The sequence below is a fragment of the Mytilus edulis genome, chromosome 12 (assembly GCF_963676685.1).
Source record: "Mytilus edulis chromosome 12, xbMytEdul2.2, whole genome shotgun sequence".
Taxonomy (NCBI): Eukaryota; Metazoa; Mollusca; class Bivalvia; order Mytilida; family Mytilidae; genus Mytilus; species Mytilus edulis.
This window is the reverse complement of record NC_092355.1, coordinates 61,617,463-61,631,443: the sequence shown is the minus strand read 5'-3', so window position 1 is coordinate 61,631,443 and position 13,981 is coordinate 61,617,463. Positions and strand designations below refer to the sequence as shown.

Sequence of the window (13,981 nt, the reverse complement as noted above, 5' to 3'; positions counted from 1 at the left end):
TTAAAACTTGGTATGCATATATGCATGCATATAAAAAGTACATGCGTCTTGTTTAATATAACAATAAGTTTGACCCTTGTCCGTCTGTACGTACGTCCGTCCGTCCGGATTATGATACATTGTTTGTCAGGCAATCTCCTCTTACAGTTTTGGAGGTACAACTTTAATACTTTGTAGGATGTTCATACACTTAACGAGGTGTGCATGGCCAAAGAGTTTTGATTTTTTTCAAATATTCTGAAAATGAAAGGTAGTTGGACTTAGTGATTTTGTTGGTACAAGTTGCATAAAGAGATCATGGTTTGTCCGGCTATCTCCTCCTACAATTTTGGAGATACAGCTTTAATATTTTGTATGATGTTCATATACATAAGGGAGGTGTGCATTGCCACTGGAATTTTATATTTTTCAAATATTCTGAAAATGAAAGGTAGTTGGACTAATTGATTTTTAAAGGGATCATGGTTTGTCGGGTATCATATGGTTTTTTGAACCCCCTGAAAAGTGAACCCAGGGTCAAAATACCATATGGAAAATTGACCCTGGGTCATTATACAGCATGGTATTTAGACCTTGGGGTCATTTTCCCATATAGTATTTTAAACCCCACCATGGATAATCGAACTCCCCTGTTTTAGATAGAACGTGTTGCAGATTATCAAATGTACAATATGTTGGCTATGAAATTTGTTAAATTGGAGGTGTATAGGAGGGGGTTCAATATACCATGGCAGGGTGGTCAAAATACCATGGCTGTGTAAAATTTTCAAAACATCTTTTATAGCATGTTAAATACATACCAACTACGTAGCGAAGTTTTATGGAATTTTTCATTTCTGTTCCCTTATTTTAGTTTGCCTCAACCAAGGCATGTTCCTTGATAACGTTATATGCTATCGGGGGCATCATCTGTATCCCATGAACACATTCCCCATTCATGTTACCTACCATGGAAAATTGACCTCCCCTTTTTGTATGTGTGATTTTCAAGCTACATAAAGCTTTACAATAATGTATAATGTTCTAATAATTATCTAGAATGAAAAGAACAGGGGGTTCAATTTACCATAGCGGTATTTTGACCTCGGAGTCGAATTTCCATTGAATTCAAAATACCATATGACACAGGCTATCTCCTCCTACAGGTCCTCAATGCTCTTCAACATCGTACTTTATTTGGCCTTTTAATCGTTTTTTTGATTCGAGCGTCATTGATGAGTATTTTGTAGACGAAACGCGTGTCTGGCGTAAATAAAAGATTTTGGTCCTGGTATCTATGATGATGTCCTATGGTCAGGGAGAAAGGCGGGGCGGCATTGTCCATATCTAGTTTTTGCTAATGTCAGTTTGTTTTGCTATAACTATAAGCAATAGGTCAACTGTATATGTGTTTGGAATGAGTTTTATGTGTTTTTATTCGTCTGAAAGCTTTGATCTGCAATGTGCATGCTGATGTGAAATCATTACTTTGTAGATATGTTTCAATTGTGGATGAACTCTATACATTGCTACTGTACACTTGAAGAACAGAAACATAAAGCTGAAAGAAGTAACACAGAAATGGATGAAAATACTGAGCCAGGAAACACTAATATTCTTGGACCACCAGTGATTCTAATTGGTTCACATAAAGACAAAGTTCAATGTTCAAAGGAAGGAAAGGTATGTTATAATCATGTTCACATAGGTATATGATATCAAGTTATCTAAATCAGGGGATGGGGAGACAATGGTTTTAATGCCCCTGCCACTGAAAGTTGGGGGCATATTGTTTTACCTGTCTGTCTGTTCGTCCTTCCGTCTATCTGTCCCTCCACCCGTTCGTCCCGTTATGGGTATATAGCTTACCAGATAACTCTTCCTTCAGTTTGAATGCTTGGAAGTTTTCACTTTGCTGGCTGTTTGTACATATATTGAAGGTGTGCATGTGGCCAGGGTTTTTATTTTTTTGATATTTGCTCTTTTGTGAGGTAGTTGTCATTGTCATTTTTGTCTCGCCTTGACAGAGTCAAAAAGCGAGACATAGGTATGCTGTTTCCGGCGGCGAAGGCGGCGGCGTCAACAATGTATTAGTTTGTGATTATACCCCCGCTTTAAAAAAGGGGGCTATACTGTTTTACCTCTGTCTGTCAGTCCGTCCGTCAGTCCGTCTATCAGTCCGTCAGTCAGTCCGTCCCATGAAACTTTCGTCACATATTTCTCAGGAACTACACATCCACCCTTTCTGTAATTTGGTATCAACATTTATATATGTCAGCCATACCGTGTGATGCGTTTTCAGATTCATCACTTGACAACTTCCTGTTTACCGAACACTTGTCTGATTTTACACATGATAGCCAAGTTGAAAATTTTCGTCACATTTTTCTCAGGAACTACAATACAAGGATTTCTGAAATTTGGTTTCAGGATTTATATAAGTCAGCTATACCGTGTGATGCGTTTTCAGATTCATCACTCGACAACTTCCTGTTTACCGAACACTTGTCTGATTTTACACATGATAGCCAAGTTGAAAATTTTCGTCACATTTTTCTCAGGAACTACAATACAAGGATTTCTGAAATTTGGTTTCAGGATTTATATAAGTCAGCTATACCGTGTGATGCGTTTTCAGATTCATCACTCGACAACTTCCTGTTTACCGAACACTTGTATGATTTTACACATGATAACCAAGTTAAAAATTTTCGTCACATTTTTCTCAGGAACTACAATACAAGGATTTCTGAAATTTGGTTTCAGGATTTTTATAAGTCAGCTATACCGTGTGATGCGTTTTCAGATTCATCACTCGACAACTTCCTGTTTACCGAACACTTCCATATTTTTACACTATTAATATTATCCACTTGCGGCGGGGGTATCATCAGTGAGCAGTAGCTCGCAGTTTCACTTGTTATGTCTAGTTTATGGTGGACCACAAGTAGTAGGTCAATCATATTTGGAATGCAGTTGTATTAGCATTGGCACATCTCATTTACATGGAGATTGTTTAGCCATGTACCTCAGTCATAGTTCATTGACTTTGAATATTTAAATAACTTATGTAAGATGTTAAAGTATTGCTATTTTAATTTCAACATTTGCATAATCAAAATTAAAAAAAGCCGAGACAAATCTCTGCAATAACAGTTTATTTTGGTATATTCTTGCATAATACTTTTATACCATTTCCGGAAAACTCCTCGTACAGTGAACATTAGACATATGGGCTCCCATGAATAACTGTGTGAATTACAAAATAACACTTTGCATCTATGGGGTCATGATTTGTGTCACCCAAACACAATAATATCGCAAAGAAAGTCCTACATTGACACTTCAGAGTGGATTCGGAGGGTGTGCATCAGTTTTCTAGTTTTAGTCTGCTCCAAGCCACTGCTGGGTTATCATGCTAGCTGTACTATGAAATCAATTTTTTCTTTGTTAAGATGGAGCAAAGTACATCGAATTTTACTTCAATTGCAATTCGAATAAAGACATAATGTAAATAAATGTTTATTATTTACATATGAAAATAAGAAGATGTACTGGCGTCCGTCGTCGTCGTCCGTCTTCGTTAACTTTTACAAAAATCTTCTCCTCTGAAACTACTCGGCCAAATTTAACCAAACTTGGCCACAATCATCTTCAGGGAACTTTGTTTTAAAAATGTGTCCCATGACCCCGCCTGCCAACCAACATGGCCGACATGGCTTAAAATAGAACATAGGGGTAAAATGCAGTTTTTGGCTTATATCTCTGAAACAAAAGCATTTAGAGCAAATCTGACATGGAGTAACAATGTTTATCAGGTTAAGATTTATCTACCCTGACATTGCTATACGAAAAAGACAACCCATTGTTGGGTTGCTGCCCCTGAACAGGTAATTTTAAGAAAAACTTGCACTTTTTGATTGTTATCTTGAATATTATTATAGATAGAGATAAACTGTAAACAGCAATAATGTGCAGCAAGTAAGATCTACAAAAAAATCTCTGCCCTGAAATTTTTAGACGAATCAGACAACACGTTTTTTTGGTTGCTGCCCCTGAATTAATAATTTTAAGGAAATTTTGAAGTTTTTGGTTATTATTTTGAATATTATTATAGATAGATATAAACTGTAAACAGCAATAATGTTCAGCAAAGTAAGATCTACAAAAAAATCAAATGACCAAAATTTTCAATTGACGCCTTAAGGAGTTATTGCCCTTCTTCTACAAAAATCTTCTACACTTAATCTACTGGGCCAAATTGAATTAATCCTTTAGCCACAGTTGTCAATAAGGTATCTTGATTGAAAAATATATCCGATGACCCTGCCAGCGAACCAACATTCCCGACATGGCTAACAATAGAACATAGGGATTTACTGTACTTTACAAGTATAAGGAAAAATTGTAAAAAAAGCAATTTCAAATGGTGGCAATTAAAAACTAATTTAAGAAATGATAAGGGGTCTTCAGTAACTATTGTAAGTCTAATTACTAGTGGGATGACCTGTTTTTAATTAACTACGGGGCCAAATTAAACCAAACTTTGCCCCAATCATTATTAGGGTATCTAATACTATTTATTAGCTCACCTGGCCCAGAGGGCCAAGTGAGCTTTTCTCATCACTTTGCGTCCGTCGTCCGTCGTCCGTCGTCCGTCGTCGTCCGGCGTTAGCTTTTACAAAAATCTTCTCCTCTGAAACTACTGGGCCAAATCAAACCAAACTTGGCCACAATCATCATTGGGGTATCAATTTAAAAAAATGTGTGGCGTGACCCGGTCAACCAACCAAGATGGCCGCCACGGCTAAAAATAGAACATAGGGGTAAAATGCAGTTTTTGGCTTATAACTCAAAAAACAAAGCATTTAGAGCAAATCTGACATTGGGGTAAAAATGTTTATCAGGTCAAGATCTATCTGCCCTGAAATTTTCAGATGAATCGGTCAATCGGTTGTTGGGTTGCTGCCCCTGAATTGGTAATTTTGAGGAAATTTTGCTGTTTTTGGTTATTATCTTGAATATTATTATAGATAGAGATAAACTGTAAACAGCAATAATGTTCAGCAAAGTAAGATCTACAAATAAGTCTACTTGACCAAAATGGTCAGTTGACCCGTTTCGGAGTTATTGCCCTTTATAGTCAATTTTTAACAATTTTTCGTTAATTAAAGTAATCCTTTACAAAAATCTTCTCCTCTGAAACTACTGGGCCAAATTAATCCAAACTTGGCCACAATCATCTTTTGGGTATCTAGTTTAAAAAATGTGTGGCAAGACCTGGTCAACCAACCAAGATGGCCGCCACGGCTAAGAATAGAACAAAGGGGTAAAATGCAGTTTTTGGCTTATAACTCAAAAACCAAAGCATTTTGAGGAAATCTGACATGGGGATAAAAATGTTTATCAGGTCAAGATCTATCTGCCCTGAAATTTTCAGATGAATCGGTCAATCGGTTGTTGGGTTGATGCCCCTGAGTTGGTAATTTTGAGGAAATTTTGCTGTTTTTGGTAATTATCTTGAATATTATTATAGATAGAGATAAATTGTAAACAGAAATAATGTTCAGCAAAGTAAGATCTACAAATAAGGCAACATGACCAAAATGGTCAGTTGACCCCTTTAGGAGTTATTGCCCTTTATAGTCAATCTTTAACCATTTTTCGTAAATCTAAGTAATCTTTTACAAAATCTCCACTGAAACTACTAGGCCACAATCATCTTTGGGGTATCTAGTTTGAAAAATGTGTCCGATGACCTAGCCATTCAACCAAGATGGCCGCCTCGGCTAAAAATAGAACATAGGGGTAAAATGCAGTTTTTGGCTTATACCTATGAAACCAAAGCATCTAGAGCAAATCTGACAAGAAGTTAAATTGTTAATCAAGTCAATATCTATCTGCCCTGAATTTTTCAGATGAATTGGACAACTGGTTGTTGGGTTGCTACCCTCCAATTGGTAATTTTTAAAGAAATTTTGCCGTTTTTGGTTATCTTGAATACTATTATAGATAGCGATAAACTGTAAACAGCAATAATGTTCAGCAAAGTAAGATCTACAAATAAGTCAACATGACCTAAATGGTCAATTGACCCCTTAAGGAGTTATTGCCCTTTATAGTCAATTTTTAACAATTTTAATTAATTTGGTAAATTTATGTAAATTTTTACCAAATATAGTTCTCTGTTACTAATGGGCAAAGTTCATTATTGATATAATTGTAAGAAGCAAAATCGTTCAGTAAAGTAAGAACTTCAAACACATCACCATCACCGAAATACAACTTTGTCATGAATCCATTTGTGTCCTTTGTTTAATATGCACATAGACCAAGGTGAGCGACACAGGCTCTTTAGAGCCTCTAGTTATGATATAAACCTTATTTTACATGAGATCCAAAACAACAGGAGATACAGGTGAGCGACACAGGCTCTTGAGAGTCTCTAGTTTATGGGCTTTATTGTTATTTCAAAATATATCGCTTACATATTTTAGATATATTTGAATGGTTGTGATAACAATTACTAGGAGTTTTATCCCCTGGAAGGTAAAAAACAAGATGTACTGTAATATAACTTATTGCCAATACATGGTAGAGACCAAAGGTCTTATGATATGAGGTCTTTGCTTGATGACCTTGAAATTGAGGTCAAGGTCTTTAGTAACTTTGACGTTCTTTTTGTTTACTCTTGCTTTAACCTTATATTTATACATTATAAAACCATGGGACTTTTGTATTAGGTTGCAAGCCATATGACCTTGAAAAATCAAACCAGAAGTGACTTTGTGAAAACAGACAGTAGATATTTTTTGTACTAATTTAAGGTAAAATGATATTGAACCATATTTGTTTTGGAATCAATGTCAAGTGAACTATAATATAATACCATAAGTGAAATTTTTCAAACCAGAAGTAACAAATTATTTCCCTCATTTCAAACAAAAGTTTGTAGAACAATATATTTCAAAATAAGACTTTAAACATGGGTTGAAAACAAAAATAAAGCTTCTAACAGCGTGTTTTTGCATTATTGAATAGTAGTCTGCGGCAGGTGTTAGAATGGTGATGTTGCACATTTTGAATGATGCACTGTCAATGTAACATTTAACGTCAGAACATGGCATTTATATCGAATGTTTGATCGCCGCAATATAGCCTTTTTGTGCTAATATGGCGTAAAGCAACCAACAATCAATCAATCAATCGGATGTTTGAAGTTTAATTTCATTTTTATGCCAGTCAAAGTTTTGATGCCCAACATATTACATTACTTGTATTTGTTGATAAGTCTAACGAGATTGAAGACGAGAAAAAAGACTTAAATATTTTTGGAAATACAATATACATTTTTCTAATGATTTAGCTTAACTCTTTTTCCTGTATGGCCACACAAGAACCCCAATGTCTGCCTTTTTGCATAAACTAAGAAAAGGATTATTTTACATGTATTAGTTTGTGATTTAGGTCAGTTTTTTTGGGAACCACTAGTGGTAGGTCAATGATACTTGGTATGCAGTTGTATAAGCATTGGCATATCTCATTTCTATGGAGATTATTTGGATCCGCCCCCTAAGTCATTGTCTATTGACTTTGAAAATTTTGCTATGTTAACGTCTATTAGTTTGTGATAAGGTCAGTTCAAGGAGAACCCTTAGTGGTAGGCCAATGATAATTGGTATTCAGTTGTATAAGCATTAGCACTTTTCATTTCCAAGGAGTATATACCATCATGGTGTATCGACTTTGAAACTTTTGCTTAGTTTACATGCATTAATTTGTGATTAGATCAGTTTAAGATGAACTGCTAATGTTAAGTCAATGATATAAATTTGGTATGCAAATTTATTAACGTTTGCAAGAATTGTTTCCATGGAGATTATATTGGCCCACCCCTTAAGTTCATCGAATTTGAAACTTTTACATAGGTTTCAAGTTAATGTTTGTGTTTTGGTTTGTTTAAAGGGAACGACTTATAATGAGTCAATGGTATTTGGTATGCAGTTGTATAAGCATTGGCACATCTCATCTATGTGGAGATTGCTAAGCCATGTACCTCAGTCATGGTTCATTGACTTTGAATATTTTCATAACTTATGTAACATGTTAAAGTATTGTTATTTTAATTTCAACATTTGCATCATCAAAATTACAAAAAGGCAAGACATATTTCTGTGATAACAGTTTATTGGTTATAGAAGAACAAAAATGGTAATAATTTTAGGTTAAATTAGTTAATCAGTATAATTGTATAGCGTTATATGTTTGCATATTTTTGGTTTTGTAAATATGAAACAAGGATAGCAGTACTGGTTTAATGGTAAACTTGAAAATTCCTTATATCTGTTAACCACATAATAAAACTTATAATGATCTGCATGATAATGATATGTTGACATAGTTTCCAATGTCTTGTTGCAACATTTTTACAGACTAGTAAAAGACAATATACTATTTTGTAGATTGAGAATGCATGTAGGGATCACCTTGATCGATTTGTCGACGGCATTTCAGATGATGCATGTGGACATATAAGGAAAGAATACTTCATTTCAAATACTGAGGATGATGATAAAGTGTTTAGGCAGATGCGACAAGATATCATCAAATTAGCAAAAACAATGTCGATTTGGAATAAACGCTATCCATTAAAATTTATTCAGATGGAAAAGTGTCTTCAAGAGAAAAAGAAGGATTTGCAAATTCCTATTATGGCTCTTCGTGAAATTCAACACATCTCTACTAAAATGCTAAAGCCATTAAATGAAGATGAACTCAGATTGTTTCTGGAATTTCACCATGAGATCAGAGCATTGGTTTATTTTAAGGATCTTCCCGATTTTATCATTTTAGATACACAGTGGTTGTCTGATGCTTTTAAATGTATAGTCACAGCAGAGAAATTTCGAAAAGATGTAAGCAGGCATAGAATGAAGGGAAAATTGAAGGATTTAAATGTCAGAGGAATATTACATAGCAATGTTTTAGAAGGTATCTTTAAAGATGAAAACAACATTTTGTATAAACAAGATCAACATAAAGATGATATCCTGAATATTATGGAGAAATTCGATATTATCATACCCGCACCTAGGGAGAGTCTTGATGAAAAGGATTGCTACTATGTACCTTGCATGGTCAAATCAAAACCAGAAAAGGACATATATGAGATGTTCAATGTGACCAACGATAACTGTAAGAAATCCACCTGGTTATGTTTCAAGTTTATGTTTCTACCACCACATCTTATTAATCACTTGATTGCTTCACTGAGCCGGAAGTTTAAAATTGCAGAGTTGGATGCCACTGAACAAAAGAAAGGTCAAATTGCTCTTTTCAGAGGTACTGTTGTCTTTGAATTGCACAAGAGTACAAAATTGAGAAAACTTATTTTAATGACATGTCCCAATTTTATTCAGATTCAGATTTTGGAATTCAAAAAAGAAATTAAAAGAGGTATGTACAAAGACATTGCTGCCTTCGTGACAGAGGAAATAATCAAGATAATAAGTAGAAGATTCAAGATGTCAAATGTAAAATTTGACAAAAAGTGGAAATGTGGTCTTAAAAAACCAGAGTCTGTTACAGGGTTGAATGATTTTAGTGAAAAACAGATTATAACATATCATTGTGAGAAATGTCAAGCAACCCACAAGTTCACTGATGAATGGTCAGATCTACAAAATGAATCGCTATGTGTAAGTGAAAAATATAAATATAACTTATATAGAAACATTTGATTGTTATTCTCTCTATCTGGAGAAACTCATGAAAGGCACCATTTATGTGTGTATTTAGCATTAGAAGGTAGTGGTTGTTATTCTTTCTACATTATCTAGAGAAACTCTGACATGAAAGACAAAATATATAAGCATTAGACCCCAGTGACTTCCTAAAAAAAGAGTTTGCCCATTTTTTATAAATCAACCAACTACAATACAGTTCACTAGAATAATTATATAAAAAAACATAGGCCACCAATGAGTTTATTTTCAGTTTTAACGAAAAAATACATGAATTTGAAGCTGGAAAGGGGAGATAATTATGTTCTCTATACAACTAAATAAAAATAAAGTACGTTCTATATACAAGGAAATAAAGTACGTCATCTAGAGCCACATAGGAAAATGCATGAATATCAATACTTGTCATCTATCATACTAATTAGAACTGCTGATAATGATTTGAACTTTTGAAAAAAAAGGACTAAAATATCGTCCTCTATCTAAAATATATTTGAAACAGTGTCGCCAGATCACAAAAGACGCTCTTTCATCGTATTGTAAAAATTGGTGTAAACGGAAAAAAAAATCTTATTTAATAAATGTATGAATGCTGTGGATATTCGAATATCATATTTTGAAAAAAATTCAGAAATAAATAAAAGAGAACATAATCAACTATTTCTATAATAAGAAACAAACTTTATGAACTTTCAAAGCTGTTTGTGTTTGTACTGGCCGACACAGCAGCCAACAAAGACCTAAAACAAAGAAAAGATCCAGGAAAAGTTATTATTTGAGGGACCATACTGTGCTCATTGTGTTAAATCAACAGTTTTTTTTTTTTTTTTTTTTTGCTTGAAGTGAATTAATTTTGTAGTATTTCAATATGTTAAACTCGTGTTTTTTTTCTGATTTCGAAAAAGTATCTGTGACACATATCAAAAAAAAAATTTTTTTTTAATTCTGAGTACTGTGGATTCATTTATTTTCGTGGGTACCAATTTTCGTGGTTTGAGGAAAACTTGCATATTCGTGGATTTTTAATTTCGTGGTTTTGACAAAGTATGTATATATTCCTTTAGAAAATTTTCAATTTGTTGAATATTTAAATTCGTGGTTTCCCAGTACCCACGAAATCCACGAAAATTGGTATCCAACGAATAATATTGAATCCACAGTATTTAGAAACAAGGGCTGTAGTTGTAAGTAATGTATTATACACCATCTTTCTATGTATCTTCTGTTTGTGAAAAAGAAGGTTACTTTAAACGAAGATTTTTATCTGATCAAAATTATCACTATAATTAAGGTGACTAAATCAACAGAAAGAAAGACACTTGTACATTGCTTCGTCAATTGATAATGAATGTACTGTGGAAAAAAAATTAGTTGAATAATCTTATTAAATTTATTTTGAATGATTGATAGAACTGAATAAAACTAGTATAGGAATCGATTTCTGTATTAAGCATCACTGAACACCATTGTTCTTACTTTTACTGTTAACTTCCTTTCAGATCACCAAGGAAGAGTTTAATTTTACAAAAATGGGAATGATTGTGCTTAATATTCTTGCTGATGTTTTATATGATTTACTCAAACAATATAGACCAAACCTGCCTCCGAGGAGTGACTGTGATATAACATACTTGTACAGAGAGCACAGGAATCTTAATAAACACATTCCTAGTAATTTATGGGGCGGGACATGGCAAACTATTCAGAATACAGACATAGCTATTGGAGATGATATTGAGCGCATACGACTTACAAGAAATGAACTACAACACTCTAAAACATTTAATCTCGATGATAATCGTTTTAATGATTTATGTAATATCATTGGTCATCTTTTAAAACGGTTTGATCGAAATATCAAACCAGTAAGTCGATATACAGATCGACTAAATGAAACATTAGCTAAAACTTGCTCTGAGGAGGAAGTGATATCAGTTGAAAATGAAATATAAGATTTGGTAAGTATGTCATAAAGAGTCAATTTAAAAGCCATGTTAACAGTCTGTTCAAAGTGAGGAAGTATTTTGGCATCTTTTAATGCATTTTTGCTTGTTACAGATATTGAAACAAAATTTCAAACTTGTCATTCAAAAGCAAATGTATATGTATATAGCATTATCATGGTTATGTGATTTGGTATGATTTTGAGTTCACCAAACTTAAATATTTTATTTAGTGAGAAAACAAAATCTATATAGCGAAACATGAAGATAAAGTATAATCCTAGCTTTTTAATATTTTTCTTAGATGCTACTGTACAATATGCTTAAGTTAAAGTGCATTTATCTCAATACTAAGGGAAAAAATAATGACCGAAAGCAGTTGTCCTTGGTTCCTGTCTGTCATTTCTGATTTTTGTTTATTGTTGGGTCATAAATTAAAATCAGGCCGATGATTTTTCTCACATTTTTTTCACATTTGTCATCATGGTCATGTCATTTAGGATCCTTTAATTTAAACAGTATTTATTATTGAAAATTATAAAAATGAATCAGTATAATTGATTGCTTTAGTAAATTTGCCAGAAGAAAGAGCTGTCTTTACTGCATCGGATTTGCCTGTCTGTTTGTTTGTTAGTAATAAAACCTGATGTTGCTTGTACTTTTAATAAAGATATAATTTTATGGGATAGCAATTTATCAATGGTGATTTATGGACCATTTCTAATCTGCCTTTCAGTCTTTTCTTTACTATAATGAAGACTATTGATCTGTGTTACCGTTCTGTTATGTCATATATATTGGTTCTTCAACAAAAGGCAATGTTATATTTGTCATTTGGTTGTTATCTCACTCTTGTAAACACAATAACATTAATTGTTCATATTTTGTCAACTTTTATCAGTAAAACACTTTCATTTCAGTTGACATGGAACTGAGATATGATTTGCATTCAAGACAATAATACAGAAAATGGTAGAAAATTGTACCGATGACAATCCAGCGAGATATATTAACAGGGACAATACCAAGCCTAATTCTTTTACAATGCGCCCTTGTATGAAAAGAAAGGAAAACAAACAAGTAGTTCACTCATGTGTTATGTTGTGCAATCACACGTATGAATATTGATAAAACCTGGTGGCAGAAATGATTTTATTTCATGTCATCATCATCATCATTATCATCATCAACGTCATCATCGTCATCGACCATATTGACTATTTATTCAATTTGATAAGAACAAAGTATTTGGATATTTAATAGCTTTTGATAGTTGAATTGCGTTGTGAATGCATCAATTTCTTGTTTAATGACATAAGGATATATATGATATTTGTCTCGCCTTCGATGAAAGTCGTAGAAAGCGAGACGAAGGGATTGCTTTTTTGCAGCGATTATTTTGTCGTTGGCGTCAACAATGGTTAATTTTTGTATAACGTTAGTTTAATAGAACTACTTGTGATAGAGCATAAATATTTGATAAAAAGTTGCATTAACATCAGTACAAATCAGTTTGACAACTAGTTTGATGACCTGCCTCCTAGTACATGGTCCTGTGACTTTGAAATAATTAGAAATTTCAGTGTTAAGTTTTCTGCTAAAGTCAGTTTAATAGGAACTAACTTTGATAGCTCAAAGATATTTAATCCAAAATTGCATTACCGTAAGGGTATTTAATTTAAGTTGCATTTCTATCAGTTCATATCAGTTTAAAGAATATTTTGAATCCCAGACCACTAGCCAATAGTCCAGTGACTTTGCATTGATTGGCAATGTTCAGTGAAAAGTTATCTGCTTAAGTAAGTTTGAAATGAAATACTTGTCATAGATTAATGTCTTATTTTCTATAATGTTCATTACAGTTTGACGACTATTTAAAAGACCTGTCCCCTAGGTCATTGTCCAGCAACTTTCAATTTTTATACATAACGGACAACCGACCAATATCATTAGAGTTTGATACAAACCGTACAAGCAACCCTTAATATTTGAGTTTTATACATAACGTACAACCGGCCCTTAAAATTGAGATTTATACATACTGTACAACTGACCCTTACTATTTGAGTTAAGTACATATCGTACAACTGACCCTTATTAATTGAGTGATACACACTATACAACCGAACCTTATCATTCGAGTTTTATACATACCGTCAAACCAACCCTTATCATTGAGACTTATACATACCGTACAACCAACCCTTATCATTTGAGTTTATACGCACCGAACAACCTACCCATATCAATTGATTTTATACATACCTTACCACCGACCCTTGTCGTTGGACCTTTATGCATACTGTACAACCAACT

At 33.6% G+C, this 13,981-nt stretch overlaps 1 protein-coding gene across 1 annotated transcript in view; it reads left to right on the top strand.

Annotated features, from left to right (window-relative positions):
- LOC139498896 (uncharacterized) overlaps positions 1–13,134 on the top strand; it is a 253,701-nt gene extending 240,567 nt beyond the window's left edge. The window contains exons 21-24 of the mRNA XM_071287485.1: positions 1,475–1,662; positions 8,442–9,677; positions 11,222–11,680; positions 12,586–13,134. Coding sequence (XP_071143586.1) covers positions 1,475–1,662; positions 8,442–9,677; positions 11,222–11,674 — 1,877 coding nt within the window. The 3' untranslated portion in view covers positions 11,675–11,680; positions 12,586–13,134. The remainder of the gene's footprint in view (positions 1–1,474; positions 1,663–8,441; positions 9,678–11,221; positions 11,681–12,585) is intronic.
- The last annotated feature ends 847 nt before the right edge of the window (positions 13,135–13,981 follow it).